Source organism: Thunnus albacares, chromosome 10 (assembly GCF_914725855.1).
Source record: "Thunnus albacares chromosome 10, fThuAlb1.1, whole genome shotgun sequence".
Lineage (NCBI taxonomy): Eukaryota > Metazoa > Chordata > Actinopteri > Scombriformes > Scombridae > Thunnus > Thunnus albacares.
Window position 1 is genome coordinate 25,264,185 of NC_058115.1, and position 21,899 is coordinate 25,286,083.

The following is a 21,899-nucleotide window of genomic DNA, read 5'->3' on the forward strand; positions in this document are numbered from 1 at the left end:
AGATTGCATAACATAATATCAGCTGTTAAGTAATGCCATGACCAGCTTCTCTTTGATCTTATTCTGCTGTTTCTATTCCTGTAAGAGAAAAGACACAGACTTCCTCGTCTCTCCATCTCTTTACCTCTCCTTGGAACAAAACAATGAGCCAGAAACACAATCCAGAAGCTCGTTTCCCTCCATTCTTCCATTCATAACAAAAAAGTGGAAGGTTTATATCACTCAAATCCACTTATTCATTCCACCATTCACACGTTAATCCATTCTTCCAGCTTTCCTGTTTAATCTTTTGTTAATCATCCAATTTGTTGCCCTTTTGTTTGTTTTTTTTCACGCTTCTCCCTCCAACACTCATTCATTCATTCTTTCACCATCAAAACACATATTTGCTTTATCCTGCATCCATTCATTGATTCATCATCCAATCATTTATTCCAGTCAGACTAGAGGAGTTACATAACCCTGATGTTTACCTCTGCAGCAGAATGTCACAGGCCATTCTCATCTTTCCGGCTGGGATTTTTCTCACTGTGATCTGTGTCGTTTGTTGTTTTGCTTTTATGTCAGTGGATCCAGCCTGGTAGGTGTTTCAGTGTGAAGGCTGTCTCTTGTGTCTGGCAGGCTGTTTCTGTCAGTGTCTCTCTTTCCAAGTGTGTCTGTGGCAGCGGTCAGCGAGCTAACACGTAGGTTATTAAAGTCCAGTGTGGTTTTTTTTTTATTTTTCAAACATCCAGCAGAGAGGTGAGCTTGACTTCTAACCAAACTCAGCACGATTTCTGTGTCTCTCTTCTTTTTGCCTGTTAACCACTTGACACATCTCCTGCAAGAACAATATCCAGCTGTTCAGCTTGTTCTGGCTGAACCTTTTTGTCTCTCCTCCCTTCAGTTTTCTGCTGTCGATGTTCAGTTTAATAGTCTGGCAGGTCTGCGGGTCCACCTTGTATCCAGTGGGGAGGTTATCCCAGTTGAGGACTTTGAGGGGTCAGCGTCAGTACCAGCAGGTCTAGCAGCAGAACCAGAGTATCGCCTGGGTGCATACTGTGGTGTCCTCTGAATCACTGTGTGTGTGTGTGTGTGTGTGTTGTTGAATGAGTGTGTGTGAGCTCGTCTCACTCTGCACTCTGTCTCTTAAAGTGCTGCAGCAAACATCCAGACCTCTGCTCAAATATACGAGCTTCTGATGTAACCAGGCAACAACCCTGGGAGGACCAATGGGGTGGGAGGGGCTGAACTTGGGAGCCAATCATAAAGAGGGAAAGACATCTGTGAGCCAATCATCAGGCAGAAAGTAGGAGGGGGTTTAATTTTTTGATCCACTTCGTCATGACTATAGACTCAGCAGTTATTACAGCCGGTCCGGTGGGCTGTGTAATGGCGTACACACACACACACACACACACAATCCACATCAGCAAAGACACAAACCTATGTCTTTTATATCACTGACGATGAGCTTCTGTAATGGCAGCTCTTCCTCAGCCTTCCAGACTATTTGATGCATTAATAAATCAAGCAAATTACTGAACATAAGGATGACAGTGATATATAAAGTGCTGATAGAGTAGAGAGAGAAAGAGAGGGAGAAGTGACACAGAGGGAAAAATGTAAACACGAACGCATCGGGAGGGAGAAGATGGAGGAAGACAGCAAGGGAGAAAAAGCAACGGAGGAAAAGGAGAGGGTCATATCAGGCTGTAATAGACGTGCTTATCTGTTATATTTGTACCTACGCTGCGTAGGTGATAAGATTATGGGCATTCAGGGACAATAAAGAACACTGAGACTCACAACTGAATTAAAACACTCACAGGTCACTTCCAAGAAAAGTAGGTTAGTTCATTCTGTCCTGATGTTTCTGTGCATCAACCTCTTTTAAATCAAAGTCAGAACTAAAATCATACTAGAGATTATACAAGCTTTTACCAAGTGCAAGAAAGGGAGGTCAGACAGAAACATTTGATTGTTTCCTAATCTCATTCAATCTGAGTTGGAGTGATTGGCAGTTTTTTTATATTACTTATGTTACTTCAAAAATGATTCACAATGTTCAGTCCTGAAGAGAAGCAAATAAAAAATAACAAACAAACCCCAAAAATAGTCAACAAAATGACCGAGGAGAAGCTTCAATCAAAACCAAATAAATTAACTTTGTGCTACCGACTCCATCAAAGTCCTCCATCATGACTCACTCAGACCACTTTGCTTCACAGACTGCAAAAACATTTTTGCTCGAATCATAAAAACATGAATCTGCTTCATCATTTTAAAGTCATTTTAAGATGCAAGTCATAGCCTGTGAGCACTAGTGGCACTTATTAACAACTCCTCTGTATACAACAACAAACATACATATTTGAATAGTGAATGTACATCAGAAACTGAATGTATTGTTATGTAAAAGTTTATATTATACAAAAGAAACTGTCAATACCATACAAAAGGAAAATACTCACACAATGGCTCATGCTGCCAGCAAGATTTAGTGATACTTCTATTCAAGACAATGTGGCTCTTGTTTGAGCAAAACAAAACAAAAAATGACTATAAATACAGGCTACATAAATCATACAGTTTTGTGTAATCTATAAACACAGTATTTTCCTTTTTTTTTTTGGTGTTTTTGCCCGATCAGAAGCCACAGAGACCAAGATTCAATGTGGCAAAGTTCTATTGTCTTTAAAATGATCAAACTATAAAATGCTTTAAGATAAAAACACCGTCTGAGTGGATTGTGTCTATGATGGTGCACAGTTTCCAGAAGTGTCTCTTAACACTGATATTTTCATGACTTTTGAGGGCAAAGTTGAGCCCAACTTAAGTAAAAAAAAAGCCGAATGATATTTTTTTCATATTAAGGGTAACCCTCAGGTTAAGCCTGTTTTACGGTCGGCAAATACTGTTGCTATCAATTTGGAAAAAATTAATCAAATTGTTGATCTACAGAAATGAATTGCCAACAATTTTGATGAGCGATTAATTGTTTATGTCATTAATCAAGCAAAAATGCTGCATTTTGCTGGTTTCAGATAATGTAACATGATGATTTTATCACAGTAAGTTGAATATTTCTGAGTTCTGGACTGTTGATTGGTATTTGAAGATGTTACCTTTGCCTCTGGGAACTTGTCATGGGTATTTTTCACAATTTTCTAATTGAGAAAATAATTAAAACAGATGAACTGACCATGAAAATAATCATTAGTTTCAGCTCTAATTGCAATTTCATGCACCTCTGTTGTCATTTTTATTTTGTTATGTATTTAATGTGCAGGATTTATTGAATATTATAGGATATTAAATACCTGCCAGACAATCAAATGTTTTTGTTTCAGTGGCAATGTTATAATATACATTCAATGCAATTAAGGCAATAAGTGAAACTATGGTATAAAATATACTTGAAAGTGACGTCAAAAGTGTTCCAGTTCTAATTCTCTGTTTTCCTGCCTGAGACGCACTCGTCTTAACTCTGAAACATTCCAGAAATTCCTCAAGGAAATAAAGATGGAAGAATAGAGGCAATAGATGTTATGAAACTCATTACGGTTATCGATCATTAACTTGACTTTGGCTGCTGTTTGGTGGTGATTTGACCTTCATGATCTCATTGCTAGTTTTGCCAAACTCTAATCCAGAACTTTAACTTTATCTTCTGTGACTGACACAATGGAGCTACTGTGGCAACATGTTGACACACGGAGGTTGCAGCGTGTGGGATGACAATCAAAATAAATCTTTTTTTCCCGTAATGGTTTGGGAACGTGACTGCTCCTCAGACAGCCAGATAGGACAGCTTCACCAAAACTGTGGGTGACAACTGATAGCCCATGCGGGCAAGTGGTGCTATCTAGGTCAGTTAGTTTATCATATTACACATTGTGCCCAGTGCTGGCCCCCTGGCCTCGGCATGATCAGGAAGCGAAGGTTGAGGGTAACCAGAGAAAGGAGGGCGTGAAGTAAGACAAACTCAAGGAAAGAAGGGAAGGAGTTATTTTTTCTTTTTCAACAATAATTCCTGATGAGTCCAACTGTGTCAACTATTTTATATATCTAATCTTAAAAAGTAAGAATGAATGCTTCGTGCTTCCAGTCTCAGAGGGACCATATAATAACAGATGTACAGTATATCTCTTGAAACTATTTGAATAAAGTTTGTTGACTTTACTCTCTATATCACTGTGCAATGTGAAGGTGCAGTATGTACTATAAAGTAGACAGGGACTGTTTTGAAAACTTTCCCTGTCGATGCATTCAGGGACATCAGCTGCCAAAAGGCAATATTTTTTTATTGTATTATCTCTTCCGCTGTTGCTGTGGGGTTTGAGCTTTTTCACAAATGATTCTTAACTTTCTTCAATTTCAGAAAATATTTTATATTTTAATCCTAAATTTTGACTCGTCAGCTCTTGTGGGGTTAAAACTACTTACAGTACAGAACAGAATTAAATTAGGCAAATGCAGTAAAAGTATGGGATATTTAAACCAATTGATATTGGACTCTAATACATTTCATTTCACTATAAAAATGTTACATAGAGCCTTTTAATATTTTGATCAGATTATATATTTAAAAAATGTTAGTCCTGTCTTTACTGGTGCCAGCCATGGATGAAAGCTGTGATCTATTAACTAGGTCAAACTACCATAAGCACACAGCTGACTCATGTACTGACCTATATACTGAATTTATCTCCGTGATCATGCAGACATATAACAACCAGCCTATACTTGTCACGGATATGTACAACATGGGAACAGGGCACTGCTCTGTAGCACGTATGTGATAACACTACAGAAACATCGTAAGGTCAAGTCTCACACATTAAGGGGTCAATATGCTTCAAATGGTTTGTCGGATCATTGGACGGCGTCCCAAAGTCCCCCGCCCCACCCCAGGGTCCAAGTTGAAAGTGAACTTTGAGTACAGGAAAGAGGCATAAAACCCAAGAATTTTCACTCTCACTATAGGAAAACAATGGGAAGTGCATTTTTTTCCTGCTGATCATGTGTTAGAGAAAGTAAATTTGTATTTATAAAACTCAGATTTACTGCAGGGGGCTTTACAATCTGACCAGCATACAACATCCTCTATCCTTAGATCCTCAATTCGAGGCCTATCTTTCTCTAACAGAGAAAGATACTGTGTGTTTGTGCCTGTGTGTACATGACCCTTTAGTTACTATCCAGGAAACCCAGTAGAGATACTTATATCATTAATATATCTGTGTCACACACGTGCACATTGTTGGCTCACACCGAAAAAACTGAGCTCTCCAGCCCGGTGTGGTGTCACACTTCAGTATAAATCATTTCTATGGCCGCATAAAAATAAATGGAGCAAGATCTCGTGTGGGGATTTACCAAGAAGCAGAACCTGGTTACAGACTGGTTATCTGCAACGGGAGACCATCTTTCATGTGCAGAACAGTGCTGGAGTCCTGTTAGGATGGTGTGATGGTTGTGATGATGGGGAATGACGAGCAAGACTGGAGGAAGGGAGGAAAATTGAAGACAAGTGTTTTATAATGTATTTAAATTCTATCTTTTGGGTTGACCTCTTCCCTCCTGAGGTCTGATAATGCGTTTTCACTCGGACTGACAATCAATAAATCGTTCACAAGTGAAGACAATTTCAATCCCTCTGCCCTCCCCCCTTTGCTCCCTCATGGCCTTCTCTTCCCTGATTCTCCTTTCCCTCCATGAATCCTTCTGCTCCCTCTTGCCCCTCTCCTCCTCACAGGGGCCAAAAGTGTATCCCAAGAGCCCTGTTCCTCAGCCTGCCAGAAAATTTCAGTGGGCCCATAAAAAATACTTTCCACAGACAGCAAGAATATAATCAAGGGTAGAGAAGGAGGGAAGTAGTGACGCGGGAAGAGGAGAGATCAGAAGAGAAATACCAGGGATTATATATAGATTTGAAATGAGCAGAGGCTGTCAACATGCAGTGTGTGTGTGTTGGCTGTCAGGGTCTATTAAGGGAGCACTGCAACAGCCTCAGAAGACAGACTTCCCTGTCTGTCAAGTGCTAGACAAACAACTCAGCCACAGTTAATGTTGAGTCACTAGACAGAGACTCTTTATTTCTGAGCCGTCACAACCAGTCACGTGTCAAAGAAGAACTAACGGAGTAGCGAGCTATTCCAAAACAGTCGAGTAGTTTTAGTAGCAATACTTAAGGTTAGAATTACTGACAATGGGGTACACCACATACCTTAGTAATTTTGTTGGTGCATTGCTACATTTCTTTGCATGTTACTGCCACCAACTGCCGATCAGCAGAATAGCATGAAACAATCCGCAGGAATGTGAATCACGTCACGCCGCGTGCACATGCATCCTCGAGCGCATGCGCACAATACGAACAAAACGGGAGCCCAAGCTTAAAAGCGCTGCTCCATGGCACTGCTAGCGTTCAAAGACTCAGCCGGGTACCTTTAAGTAATTGATCATCTGCAGTATGTTGCTTGTCCTGGAATTACAGAGATTTGCATATTTGTGTTAAGTTTGTTACTTAAGGACCTAAATATGTGGTTTCCCAGATAGAGCCCGACTGATATGACCTATCACAGATATATCAGTAATATATCGGTATCAGTGTATATGTTGTCTGATATTTATTTAAATTTTTAAAAGTTATATAGGCAGCATTTTATGTATATTTGATCCTTTTTCTTAAGTTTAATATATATATGTATTGCTCTATGTGTGTATAGTTACTCATAATTATTACATTCCCAGTGAAGTTTACTGTTTCAGTGCACTGATGTAATTTTGGACAATAAAGTTTATTGTTAAACTGTAAAAAAATCCTGCCTCCATTACACATCTTTGTCACAAGTGTTTGATAACCACATTTGGTTTTAAAGAATATCAGTCAATATATCGATATCGGAATTTTTTTACTCCCCAATATCGGTATCAGCATTGGCCTTAAAAATCAAGTATTGGCCAGGCTCTATTCCCAAATGAAAGAGAGAAAGCATAATTTTCTTAAGATTTAAATGGGGCCAGTGAGACTAAAGGGTTCAAAAAGACTCAAAGTGATTGATAGTTTCAGGAATTTAAACAGATGTATTTTCTGAAGCTCTGGGTTGCAAACATTAATTAAATGGTTTTGTGATGTAGGCTGTAGACTCCGGGGTCTACAAATACAGCGGTAATCCCCCGGACCAGACACTGAGCTTAGACAAGGTCGCATGAATGTTGGCCGCAGGCTAGCCACGGCTAACGGAGCGTTAATACCAACTAAAACAATCACATGAGACTTAAAGATCAAAACAGTCTAGCCAGCATCGTTTTAATTTGCAGTACCTCCTCCTGCAGCTGCCACATAGAGCCTTATTCCAGTATCCCTCACACATAAATCCTTTTGTGTAGCCCCACAAACAAGGCATTAACTACTAAACCACTAAGATACCAAAGATGTGGACACTGATGCACAGATGACACACACACACACACACATCAGACATCCCAACCAGAAATCCCATTCAGGACACACTCCTTCATTTAAAAACTTTTTATAAACATTAATTATTATTTTGCTATACAGACTGCATTAGAAGAAGAGTTACAAATTAAATATTGGCCTGTAACCTTCAAGTAGAAAGCAATGCAGCCCTAAGAATTATCATTGCAAATTAGAGGAACTGTATGAAATATCATGTTGTAACAACAAATACAACTGTGTGATTTATGTGCTCTCCTTTTTGGTTTGCAATTTTGTAAGTATGACAGAATTTTTAAGTGTTTCAGCATTTAAACAAACACACTTTGGCTATATTAGAATAATAACAGAGTTATAGAGTGAAGTGTTGATACTACTGATAGCAAAAACACTGGTATTAGTATCATTTTCTAAATGCTGGTATTGATTTGGTATCTTTGTTTCTAAAGTATCTATGTATTGATTCTTGTGATATCCCTGATTTTATCCACTTTGTAATGTGGTTATCAAGTTGTTTAGAAGAATGGTTCCCAAACTGGGATGTGAAGACCAACAGGGGTCTTTGAGAGGGCTGCAGGGGGTTCCCAGCAAAAGGACAAATAGATTAATTTCACTTTTATTACACTAATTTCCAGGGAATGTATCTTCTTAGAGGGGATTCTTTCAGACAAAATCCTCTCAGATACGGGTCTGTGGTCTATTGTGCATCTATTTTGGAGGTTCTTGACATGAAAAAGTTTGAGATTGCCTGGTTCCTCAAAATCACAAGAGTGCTGGATTTTTCTAGCTTCATTTATGACCATTTCTTCACTTTTTGCTCTTGTGGGAAGTGGGACAAAAGCTGTGTCATGTCTTTCTGTTTGGAACATGCAGAATTTGTAAATCTGAACCCACTGTTTGAAAGTTTTTGTTGTTTTAATAAATTAAAATCTGAATGATTTTTTTTTCTTTCACAAATTTTTGATTTGATTCTTTCATAAATTTAATAAATATAAGCAAGTAAGTAAATAGTTATAATAGTATGCATATTATAATATTTTTTCATTGTTTAACACAGGTGTCAAATAAAGCAAAAATCAATGAGGCAAACTCTGAAACTTGTGTTTGCCATTATCTCTGTTACAGTGAGTTGATATTTTGTAAGGAATTATAGATCATGTGAGTGAGATGATGAAGGGAGAGAAGCAAATAAAAGACATAATGTGAACTAAACCCTGAATTAACTGTCCATCTGCTGTATATCTGTATATATCTGTATATAACATATGTACATAGTAGATCCTATACTGAAGATCATCTGAGAATAATATTTACAAGGTTCTGACAGGTTGCATATTGAACCAGGAGGATGGAGTCGTACACATGTGCACCTGTGGCAGAGGCATACAGAACAAAAGACATGTTCATTTATGCCCTCAGACTCATGAGATCTGAGTAAAATTTGGTCATAACTCAAATGTATTTATTTCAGTTTATTATAGGCAGGCAAGAGAGTCATAGTTACATTGCATATTTGCCTATAAAAGGGCAGATTTGTTTTGTGTATAATATTGTTTGGACCAGTTTTTAATATTTGATCATGTAAAATTATATAATTTACTATGATTTTTATAATTGTATTGTGATATTTAGGTCAATAAACTACCTAACGGGGTATGGGTTTGTGTAGTGTAAGAAAATGTGAGTATGTCTGTATGTGTGGATTATGGATTACTGTCTATAATCATCTTAAAGGCCAGTAGAACAAGACTAGCAGCATGACCCTTACACACACACACACACACACACACACACACACACACACACACACACAGAGGTAGAGCACAGTCAGTGTTGTAAAGAATCACAGCAGACTGATTTATTGTCCTGCAGTTCTTTACAACTTAGTCTTTATCTAACAAGTAGCACGCTACTGATCAACTGGGGCAACACAAAGTTCTGCTTTAAAAATCATGTGTCAGGATCCAAGACACATCAAGACAGTAATCAAATTATTTTATTATATATATGTTTTTAAAAACATAGATAAATATGTGTATGAACCGATGCAGCCTCAATGAGATGAGAGACAAACTGCAGTTTGAAACGTACTGTATTCTTCAAACAGAACATTTGACAAATAATACTAACTTATGTTCCCTCGTCTTTCTTTACCAATGTTTTGCTCTGTTGTTGAATTTATTTCTGTTTTGTTGATTCCATTTAGTCATTCTTGAGTTTTTTACTGTTTGGCCTGTTTGATATTTTATGCTAAATACTTCATTGTGAAGCACTTTGCAACTTCTATTTTGAAAAGTCGTCTATAAATAAATCTTTCCTTCCTTACTTACTCACTCAGTCTATGTTCTGTGCTGAGCTTATCTGCACAGTCCCCCCCCTCATCAAGACCTTGTCAAAATACAGTGTTGTCCTGTGCTCTTAATTGATGACAAAATAAAATGATACTTTGATTTAAACCGGACTAACTGTAAATAAAAATTAGCATGATGACTAAAGCTGTTTCCTTCACCAGGGCTGAAAAGTTACATTTTTGAAAATCTTCCCTGAAATAATAATATATGAAAAAAGGCTTCTGATGTTATTTTCCCTTATTTATCAGCCTCATCATCTACATAGAGCATTATTCAAACATACATTCTCTGTTCAAACATTTAACATTTTAAATGTATGCTAGAGACCAAGAGAGCATGGTGTGAAATGTATAGGTTTCTATACACAGAAGTCAAGTGTTCAGTAATTCACTTAAAGGAGATCAACAGATCAGAAGAACGTGAGAAGATGTTCCTGCAGGGGGGATTGAACTCTGGTCATTCAGTAGAGGCCTGCGTACGTGAGTGTCTGCATATGTGAGTCAGATCTGTTACCAGTTACAAAACATCAACTGACTCTAGTGTGACCCAGTGGAAACTGTTGTAACTGTAAAAACCAATTTGCAAACTTGTTGGAGGATTGAGTTCTCACTACACTGGTCGGCTGACTGTAACGTTTAAGATTGAGCAGCTGACTCATTTTAAGTGTGAAGAATGAATAAATGTTTAGAACAATTGATGTTATGCAGTGATTTGAATCTAGAGTGTAGTGAAAAGAAGTTAAAAAAAATATTCATGTAAAACAAAGATTATATCTAATTAAATATTATTGTATATAATTATGAATGTCTGAATATTTAATTAAATACCATCTTCAATTTTAACATGTAGCAACTTACAACAGTCTGCAGTTAATTAACTAGTTAGCATAGTGTTGGTATGTTTTCAGGATCTCTGTTTGCTGTTGACACCAACACAACCCAAGAAAATTTCAAGTATACAAACATAAAAATAGAAGCTAAATATTTTATCAGCTCGTGACCCCATTCAAAAGAACTTGACACTTGTGTGGAGCTGAAAAGATTAATGTTCTACTAATGACGTACGCAGCGCTGAGAAAGCAGTGTAACCTTACCTACTACCCTGACCTCGCCTGTGCCAAGAAACATCAACTTTAGGCCTGACTCAACAATCTACTGTAAGCAAATACACTTTATCGAATGTCTTAAAGGAATCAGTCATCTAGTTTTTTTTTGCTACTAATCTTAAATCCATTATAAACCAAAGTAAAGCAGTGTAAATCAAGACAAAGCAGCAGTTAACTAATCAAATGAATCACTCGACTAATGATTAATACCATATAACTGTAACGTCATGGTCATTTGTCACAAGTTGTACTCTTTCTCTCGATGCGTCATCCCCGTTCTGGGGTGACACAACAGTAAGGAACCGTATGCCTCACCTGGCTGCGGGGTCGTCATCAGTGCATGTGTGTCGTGGTGAGTCGGAGGAGGCGGGACCCTCCTCCCCGTCCTGAGGCAGCTCTTCACATTCGGCCTCGCACTTCTCATCATCCAACAGCTCTGTGATCTGAGGACAGAAATATAAAAGGTCATTGCTAAAAATATGCACAACAACAGAAATGAAAAAGCATTTCATGATATTGTTAATTATCGGGACATGGCCACAGTTACTGCACATGGACTCATCTGATCTGGAATTGTTTTTATTTTTATTTTTGGGGATTGATGCTAAAATGTTGCTATTAAAATTTAAAGAAATAAGAGTGAAATGTCTTGAGGTCTATTTATTTGATTTTAAGTGGGAAAAAAAATTTGAATAAGTATCCTATATGCTCTGTAGTTTCTTGATTGATGACTAAAAATACATTACACTGGTTAGAATACTTCAGGTAAAGAAAACATTAAGTGATGATTAAGGTCAAATTATAAAAACTTATGTGCCCTATTTTCACACTGACATTTAACAGCCTCATGAGGGAGGTCAGTGGAGCAGATGAATAGTCTCAGTTCCAGGTCTTCACTTCCATAAATTAACACGAGTTGAGATGATGTTCACATTTCCCAAAGATCATAGTTATTCTAAAGATTTATTTTAATAATTTTGTTACCAAATTTGCCTTAAAATGTCTTTAGGGGGAAAAAAAAACATGTTAGCAGTTGATTCTGACCTTCTGAATTTGCAGGGATTATGTAACTAGGGGCTACTCGTTAATAATTCCCATTCAACCTTTCCTTCATTATTTTTATTTATTTTATTTTAGCACCTTGGGACGAATTGCAGGGCAAAGAAAAGAGCAGAGAAGATAACATGTGTGGCAAGAGAAACTCAAAGAAAAGGTGTTGATAGCCTGTAATATCCTGTTGCTATCTTGCACATAGTTTGTTTCATAAGACGTCTAAATATAGACCAGTCTAATGAATGACACATTAGTAATATTGTAATACTTTCTTTGGAAGGACAAATAGAGGTGAGCAGGGAGAGGAGGCGAGGCAGAGAAGTAAAAAGAGCCGAGGGGAGAGCAATTAGATTAATAAGAGAAGATTAAATTGAAAAAATAATTGGCAGAAGAACTGATGACTTCATCTGTTATTTTGTTTTTTTAAAAGATACGTGGGACAGAAACAGTTTCTTTTCAAGTTAAAGTTAAAAACAGCATGCAATACATGCGGTAAAATTCAGTAATTATGTAACTTTCTTTACAATATCACAATACATAACACAAAAGATCAATATTGCATTTTTTATTTCCCAGTGCAGTAAAGCTCTCGTTTAAAAGGGAGCGGTCAAGTCAATGGATAGAAGGAATAAAGAAGGCAGTAGAAAAGCAGATATAGCTGGAGGGAAGAAGGAGGAGGGAGTGATGAAGCTTTGGGGGAGGGAAGGAGAGGAGGGAGGGAGAAAAGGAGGGAGGAGGTAGATGCTGAAAAAAGGAAGGGAGGGGGGTAAACATGTAGACAGAAATAGCTCGTCATAATACAAATTTCAGACAGAATGTGAACAAGACACACACATCTCTTGAGCTGTGCTATTTCACACCTCTTTCTGTTTTTATTTGAGGTAAAATGATACTTTCTTTAAAGAAGTTATATATTTGCCATGCTCTTTCACCAACTGATATAAAAGTAATTCAAGCTACAGCCAGGTCACAAGAGCTTTCACATGTTCTGTCAGTTAAAACCCTGAGAGAAACAGAAAGGTTTCCTTTCTTTAGCAGCGCTGTCCTGTTTATCTTCTTTGACTATGTCATACTGTTTGTCCTCTCTTCTGTTCTCTTTCTCGCTTCACTCTTCTCAACAGCAAACCCCATCTGCTGCTGTCACTGTGTCGTTGCTATGGCAACGTCTCAGAGAGCTCTTATTGGCTGTCACGGAATTCTTGCATCTTCACATGTGCAGATCTAGGTGGATGACTCACAAGACTCTTCAGTGTGTGTGTGTGTGTGTGTGTGTGTGTGTGTGATTAAGTAAAAGAAATCGTCATGTTAGACTGCTTTCCTTTAATTTTTTATGTGTTATATTTTATTTATTATAATCACGGCATCGAATAGCTTCTCAAAGTTCAACTAGTCGCGCAATAAAACAGAGCTACGCTATCAATGTCTGTAAAACATTAACTAAATGACTAACCGATAGAAAACGTTGATAAATAATGATTAATCACCACACTCTCTTATCCAAGCTCACATAGTCTTTTTGCACTCCAATGCTGCCTGTTATACTTGTGCACACAGCCTAGTGGTTTGTGGTCATTGTTGAAATTGCAGTTAAATAGGGCACCTTATCTCTGGGCAACTCCCTGTACTTTATCCAACATCCATTGTCAGAATATGTCAGTAAATGTCAAGTGTAAACTTGAATATTGGCAAGTGTTGTGGAAATCATAGATGTGAAACCCTTACAAGTAATACGCGACGGGGTTAAGGGTTAAAGAAAGGAAGGAAAAAAAGACAATGAAGCAGAAAGAAATACAATGAAAGAAAGACAATGAGAGAGACAGAGAAGGAAAAAATGACAGACAGAAAAAAAAAAGTTTAATCATCATTTTGCATTTATTCAAATGCTCCCGACTGAAACTGACAGATGATAATCTGGATGAGACGGCGGGGAAACACCTCCCCATTAAATCATCATCAACAAACAGCTTCCCGCTATCATCACCATCTAGATCTATGTTCTCTCTGTGTAAAATTGCTCCTGATAACATGTTAAATCTGTTCTTAGGTCCTTGACTGAAAGTCTGGTCTACTAATTTACATCATCATGTAAATTCATTCAAAGCTTTTCGCTGGTAATATGAATGAACAATACCATGAATATGACCTTGAAATATACACCATTTTCCAAGAGTACATCATATCAAGGGCGCTGATCAGTGATATGGAAAAACAAGTCTTGATATCACCTTAAACATAAAACTTCTCTAGCGTATACTTGCAGCGGTTGACATAATGAACAATAATGCTTGAATAAGCTTGTATAACTGTATAATACAGCTTGTGTAACTGTCCCCTGGACTACAGATATTCGTTTAAACGGTGTGCACAGAGTTTTGAATATGATCAAGGCTGTGCTGAGTAAGTTATCAGAAGACTGTTGAGGTGATGTAACAATATTAGAGGATAAGAGCTGTTAAATCCCCTGTCAGGATGACCCAGCATGGTCATTCATAAAGCGAGAAAGAAGGCGGGGTGAAAATATTATCCCCTTATTTAAGTCTACGGAAAATTCTAATCACATTAACTCACAAATCACTGAGTTTAAAAAAAGAAGTTCCTGTGTGTTTGAGTGTATTACGCAGGCTGTGTGGGTATCAACATACCAAAAGAGTCAGTGTGCCTATACTGTGTGTATGTGTGTATGGCTGTGTTTCTGCGTGGTGTGTGTGTGTGTTTGTGTGTGTCCGAGTGGGTGAAGACGCAGGCCAAAGAACGCCCTGGAACAAAAGGTCTTGATCTTGGCCCTGGTTTAGAGGTCCGGTCCAGAGTTTAGGAAGAGAAAATGGAGCAAACAACGGGTCTGACTGACATCATTAGTTCGACAGTTGAACGGCTCGTGAGCCAAGAACACAGAACAATGACAAGTGTCTGGGACTCACTGTACAAGTCTCTAACTATGACCTAAATGGATGCTTTTCGAGGCTGTTTTGTGTGGCCCCTTCTTTCTGATATAAGTGAGGGAAAAATCAATTCAGTCTGGAGAGTACCTCTTCACAAAATGAGCAGGTTACTGGTTTTTTTTAAAGTGGATGTATCATGCACATTTCCAGGGCTATATTTATATTCTACTGGAATATCTTTGCTTGATATATTTATCCTCTTCTGGTCCTTTATGCAGCCCCTCAGTTGAGCCTGTGTCTGAAACATACCGTTTTAGTTCCTGTCTCTTTAAGGCCCACCCTCCTGATGAGCCCACTCTGTTCTGATTGGTTAACTTAAGGAAGCTAACCCTTGGCAGACTTCCAGTGGCTCAAGAGGCTATGTCAACAACCTATAGTAGTAGGATTCCAGTTATTTTTTTCATTCTTTACTCAAAATGTAAACTTCTCATTTACTTTCATACATGATCGAGCCCGAATCCGATATGAAATATGCAAGTGAACAAAGCGAACAACCTGCAGAACAACCTTAGCAACTTTCAGAGAGCGTTTTTACACATGTTCACCTCATATTTTGGAACTTTGACTATGTTTGACATAGACATCCAACATCATAACAGTATAAAAATAACACAAAGTCACAAAAAGCATAATATGTCCCATTTAAGAGGTTTAATCATGTTTGACACTGAAAAAAAATGCCAAAAAGACAAACTGTAGGAAAAAGTCTAATCTCACTAATATCTGTTGAAATGCTAACATGCACGACTGTGGAGGTGAAGTGTTAGTGTGACACTACAGATTTATACGACATGTACCAGGTCTCAGCTTTGGCCTTAACTATGTGGCCCAATTTTGCAGTTTTCAGAAAAGAAGACAAACACACAAGAAGCAATGCTGACAGTTCCAGCTTTACAGTCTGATCATTGCTGACCTGTAGTTTTAGAATCACAAACCTACCGTAAATACTGCATTTAATCTAGTTTTCATTCTGTAACAACTTTTGGTTGCCAGTTAATTTAGTCATCCAGCCGGTTCCATCCATATGTTAAAGATAATCATATCTGATCATTTAAATGTCAATTATCTAATCCCTACCTGCCCTGCTGCACCTTTCAACAAGGTGTGTCTGGCTGGTGGAGGAATGTCATCAAAACGGCCGATGAGAACAACGGATTAGTTAAATAAACATAGACAACAAATAAAGAGTACGACTAATCCGTGATAGAGAATTATATGTTCACATATTCTTGTGTCTCACATTTAAGCTCGAGGGGAGATCATGTTTTAAACTAGAGGACACTTAGAGAACAAAGAGGTCCCAAAAGAGAGAGAAAAAAAAAAACGTATTCTTCAAAATAAACATTTTAGCATTCAAGTGGTTGAATTTGAGCACTGAAAAAGCTCTTAGTGTAAAAGGTCCAAACTGTTCAATTTCTCCTCTTCTCAGCCTGTGTGTGTGTGTGTTTTCGTGTGTTTTCGTTCATCCTTGCCTGTGTGACTGTTTACATCCAGCAGTACCACTGGAGATAAGCCCTCTGGCCTAACGTTCCAGCAGTGAGTGGGCTCTGTGATCTAGCGCTCGTCCTTAGATCCAAAAAGTGTTAGCAACTGATTTACAGACATCCATATTCTCACTGACCACTCATGACATGCAGTCAAAATAAATACATCAACACGAATCAACAAAGAGGCAACAGAGAAAGGTTTATGAAAGGAAAGTGTGTGTGTGTGGGTGTTTGTAGTATATGTCCTCGTACAGAGATATTACACATCTCCCCTGCTGTCCAACTAGGCCGTCACCTCCTCTTAAATAACTTCATGTTCCAGCTGAAATAGGTTACCGCTCAACAGCTTATTACCGTGTCACAGGATCATCAAGTGTATATGATCCAACCTATAAAGGCTGTTCCCTTCTGCTTAATGCTGTGACATCCTCTGGTATTTGTAACATTACTCCGTTCACCCCGTTCTAATTTATGTCCATACGGTTATACATTCACTGTAGCATTGCTAACGTGGCTCAGCTCCAGAGGTGGTTGGCACAGGCCGAGTAATAGGACACATCCTGACTCATTTATCTGCTAAGGTTAAATTGACAGACCTGGAAAAATAAGACTTTCATTAAGAGGCTAATTAATTATGTAGACAGACAACAGACACTCTGTCCAACACGGTGTCACTGACATATCAACCCCATTTCCAGGTATGTATTTGTATTCTGCGGCTCTACTGGTATATTTTAGCATGATTTACAGTTCAAAATAAGTCTTATTATCTTATATTCACCTTAAGTTTTGGAACTTTGACTATGTTTAACATCCAACATCATAACAGTATAAAAAAACAAGAAATCCAAAAAAGCATGATATGTTCCCTTTAAAGTAAAGGATTTTGTCATTCAGACCATTACATTAATTGATGCCACTACTGGAAAACAGCAATGAGTTGAAAAGTTGAATGATATAAAGTAAGAAGGTTGTTCTCAGTTCTCTCACAGGCAGCATCACTGATGGATTTGAACACTTATGTTATCGTTGAAGCCTTAATGAATATCTTTCATGAGTGAAGGGGACATTCAGCTCCTTCTCACAGTAAATCCTGTAACAGATTTCCTCATCATTTATTTAGAGAATTCCGCTGCCTGTTTCCTAATGTCCAGCAATGCACAAGCATAGAAATGACACGCTGTATGTAAAGTGCTTTGCTGGATATTCATGATATCATCCGTGCAGTTGGCAGTTCTGCAGATCTCAATAAGGCAACAAATAGGAAAACTATTTCTGATCTTAGTTTTTTTTTTTTTCTATGCAGATCCTTCTGCAAAAAAAAAAAAAAAGCTTCTTCATACAAGGAATCAAAACAAACACACCCGTTGTTATCGTCATGGCAGCAACAAGCCTCGGCACAGCCTTGCTCTCACCTGAACTGAATTCAACTGAATCTTATTCTGCCAACAAATACAAAAATCCAACTTAGCACTTCTCATTGGTACATCCATGCCCGTCTCTTTTGGCTTCGATTCTCAACTAAAGTTAGGCAGCAGAGCTCTGCCCGAACATGCCACAAAACCGTCTTCTGTCTCCCTCCATCTTTCAAACGCTTCTCAGTTAATGCACTCTCCATTTTTCACGCTGTCCCTACGTTTCTTAAAATATGCTTTGTGTCTAATTACTGCAGTTAATTGGAATTGTTTCAGCTAACATCTCAGGGGCATTTATAACTTACTCTTAAGTCTCTTACCAGGTTGTTACCAGGCATTATGAGTGTTTGTTTGCACAGAGAGACATCCCCAGTGTAGTGTAGGGGCTGGAGGTGTCAGTGCCATGGTTACATCATCGTCAGCTTCTTTTCTTATCCTTCCCCTCCCTCCCTTCATGTCTTTCTTCCTCTTCTCTCTTTGCACACTCACCATCTCTCCCCCTTCTTCCTGGCAGAGTTTCTCTGCCTCTAACTCTATACCCCCGCACACTTTTTTTGCCCTCTCTCTTACATAAGACACATGGATCGGTGCACAGATATTTTGTCTTTGCAGATTTTTTCCCACTGACTCTGTCTGCTCTCTTTTCTCTCGCTCGTTCTGTCTCCTGGTAATGTTATATTCTCGTTCATCTGTCTCCCCGGGCACAAAAATTGAGGACAGTGGGAGAAATCAACAAAGATAAGGAAACTTCATTTGGAAAACAAAGATTTAATTCAAAGAGTTGTATGAAGTAATTTGTAGTTGAGCCTATTGTTGTACTGGTCTAAGTTTCAGTTTAATTACCTTTCCTCTACAAGACAGAGCTTTTCTAAGAGCTTAATTTTTTTTCTTGAGTAAACGGACATAGCAGATAATCACTCTCAAAGACAGAATTACAAGGCAAAGACCACACTAAAATAGATGGTATAAAAGGAGGGAATCAGTGAAAGAAGGGAACAGGAAGGAAAGGACTAACGAAGTAACAAAGGAACAAAGCAGGTAGTTGTAGAGGTGTTGAATAGGTGACCTATTGTAGATACTGTAGTTTCTCTTTCTGTCCTGGCCAGACTTTCACAATGACTGTCTGCGGCCTTTCACGTCAACGTTATAACATTATCTTTACAGTGTCTCTGTGGTGAATGTGCTCTTACACTAGACAGGAAATACAGCAGAAAGGCGTTGTGAGATTCCAATCGTGTATTTGTCTCGCAATTACTGTGTTTGTGTATACGTTACCATATAATAATACAATGTAATGAGGCCGCTGTTAAGTTAAATGTTAACCATGCCATTGTTTGTACTGTTGGCCCGATGGTGAAGTTGTGTTGCTGGGCAACAGGGGAAATGCCTTCCAGTTTGTTTAGTCTGCCAGTCACGTTCTGTGTGTTCGGTGTAGGTGTAAGAGAACGACAGGAATTTATAATAAAGCAGATTCAAAGAGTCAAACTGCTGAGAAAAAAAATGTTTGGCATAAGCTCATTAAACATGCTTCATAAATCATAGTTGTTGTCAGATTCAGATTTTCCTGAAACTGAACGAACACACAGAGTTTATTCACTGCTGTGTGAGTGTGTGTGTGTGTGTGTGTATGGGTGTGTATGGGTGTGGTTCCTCTAGATTCTTCATTTAATTGACGAAGGAACTTTCTGTTCCGTAATAATATGTACGACAATAACTACAGCAAGAGAGTACAGCTGAATACCAGCATTGCCTATAATACATTTTTGCCTGACATACAGTACTGGAGCTAATCAATGACTCACAGCCTTGTTGGTCTAGTCAGTCCCTGTCAATGTTTACCCTAATAAACCCTGGTCTTGTAAGTTTTACAAATTAGTATCACTGGTGTCCAAAAACATTTGCAGAAGTGAAACAGTGTGGTAATATCTTTAATAGTCTGAATGTTAATGACATCTATTACTGTTGGTGCCAACAATAACAATCAAGGGCTTATAAACTTAAAACCTCATTCTTTTGAGCATATTATGCATAGGAAGAGGTTTGACAATGGTGAAATCACTCATTATCTAAAAACGTTTTATACCACATTACTCAACTTTATTTGTGATCTGTCCCTGCTAAATCTGAAACCATGTCTTTTACCTCAAAGCATCCCTGTGACTTGGCTGAGTATTGCAAACACTTGGATGGTGTACTGAAATTTTAATCTTTCACTTTTCATGAAAGAATTTCTCTGCTTTTCTTATGTGTCAACCCCGGAGGAATTTCATCCTGAACCCTGGCAGAGTTCAGTGCCACATTCTGCTGTCTGAGCTTCAATAAAGAGGAAGAAAAAGTCCTAGCTGTTAAAAAAAAGGAGGAAAAAAAAACAAGAGGGGGGAAGACAAAGAGGATTTTGATGGGTTTTGTAATTGGACTTCTTAGCTATCATGTCAGGAATGTTAACAGTGAATTCATGACTCAAGGCTACACAAACAGCCTTTCAACACTGTTTAGATAATGTTTTGTTCTCTATTGTATTCTCTTCTTAACTGATATTGTTTTTATCACCATTAATATATTACTGACTCAGAGGTATTTATCATACATACAGTAGATTTATAGAATGTGATTATGTGTGTGTGTGTGTGTGGGGGGGGGGGGGGGGGGGGGGGGGGGAGACCCCTTTCTGTGGATAGAGGGGTGAGCAAAAATAGATAAAACACGCTTTATTTATCCCAAAGGGGAAACAATTTCAGCAGGAGGGAGGAGATGTGTCGGCTGGAGACCAAAGACTAAAATAAGGAATTAATTTAATAGAGGACAACCTCTCTATAGTTTCAACTACATTTACACCACTGTCACTTTTCACATGCTGTCTGATGTGGAGATGTCATAAATAATTCAAAAAGCCTTTGCAAAACCATTTGCATTAAGTGTGAAAGTGAAGTGCTATGTTAACTGTTTACCAAACAAGGGATATAGATTCAGTATAAAAAGAGATAGATGGAGAGATGAAGAGAAAATGAGGAAGTTAGAAACAAAGGGGATGGGCAGTACCTGTTCATTAATAGAGCTGTAGTCGTTGGTGGTGGAAACATCATCGTCCTCTGAGTCAAACAGGCCCTCCTGGTTGTCCAACAGCTCCGCCAGGACTCTGCTGACAGACTCCTGGTCCCGAAGGTCCTCTCCTTCTGTTGATAGACTGCAGATGGAAGGAAAGAGAAGAGTGTGTTATGATGGCTGCGCAATGCTACCCATGGGATATTAAATAATTACAGCGGCTGTATAAACTAACATCTGTGTAAGTGCCTGTGTGTAGATTTGTTCCTTTGTGTGTATGTATTCTCAGTTGCCAGTTTACGAGGCACACCTTACTAAAACTAATGCAGTCTACTACATCAACTCTGCTATAAATCCTATGTTCATGTAGGTCATAATTCTGAGGTACTTTTAGACCATTTCAGAGAGGTATTGATTTAACTTTACGGTCATTTTGGAGGCTGAAGTTTGTGGTGCTGTTGAGTTGTATTTCATTATACTAAGAGGTGTTTCTAATATTTTGTTCAGCCTCACTGATATAAAACAGGATGGACAAAACATTAGAAACGCCTCTCAGTATAATGCAATACAATTAGATAGCACCACACCACAGCGAGCATAAAACTTAACAGTTTTGACACTGGAAATTTAATCACATCCTATTTTGGCATCTATCTCATCATCATCATTTGTGCAAAAATGATGGAAAATGAAGGAAACACACAATAATAAAAGAGGGATAATGTGGAAAAACAAACAAACTCTGTTGCCCTTGGCTAACAATATCTGACAACTCGGATTATTTTGCAAAGGAACAGTGACTGTGACAATTTATTAAACAGCCCTATACAGGCATCTTACTGGAAGATGTCTGGTCCGAAGACGGCGGCCAGCGCCCCAACGTTCCAGCTCTCTTGCTGAAATGATGCCACGCTGGCCAGGAAGCGGCACAGGAAACGCAGCAGGCCGTAGTTCAACTGGGGAAGCTGCTGCAGCAGATATTTCAAGTTTCTACACAGCTCCTCCTCATTGCTGTACTCTGGGGATGTTTAAAAGAAGAACACAGGTTATGATTATATAT

The 21,899-nt window shown here is 38.4% G+C and overlaps 1 protein-coding gene across 5 annotated transcripts in view; it reads right to left on the minus strand.

Moving 5' to 3' along the window:
- Positions 1–21,899, minus strand: part of fam13b (family with sequence similarity 13 member B) — an 81,262-nt gene that overhangs the window by 29,552 nt on the left and 29,811 nt on the right. For all 5 annotated transcript variants that reach the window (XM_044363620.1, XM_044363619.1, XM_044363618.1 and 2 more), the window contains exons 5-7: positions 21,680–21,857; positions 20,837–20,981; positions 11,219–11,346 (exon numbers count right to left, since the gene is read on the minus strand). In XM_044363620.1, the coding sequence (XP_044219555.1) occupies positions 11,219–11,346; positions 20,837–20,981; positions 21,680–21,857 (451 nt within the window). The remainder of the gene's footprint in view (positions 1–11,218; positions 11,347–20,836; positions 20,982–21,679; positions 21,858–21,899) is intronic.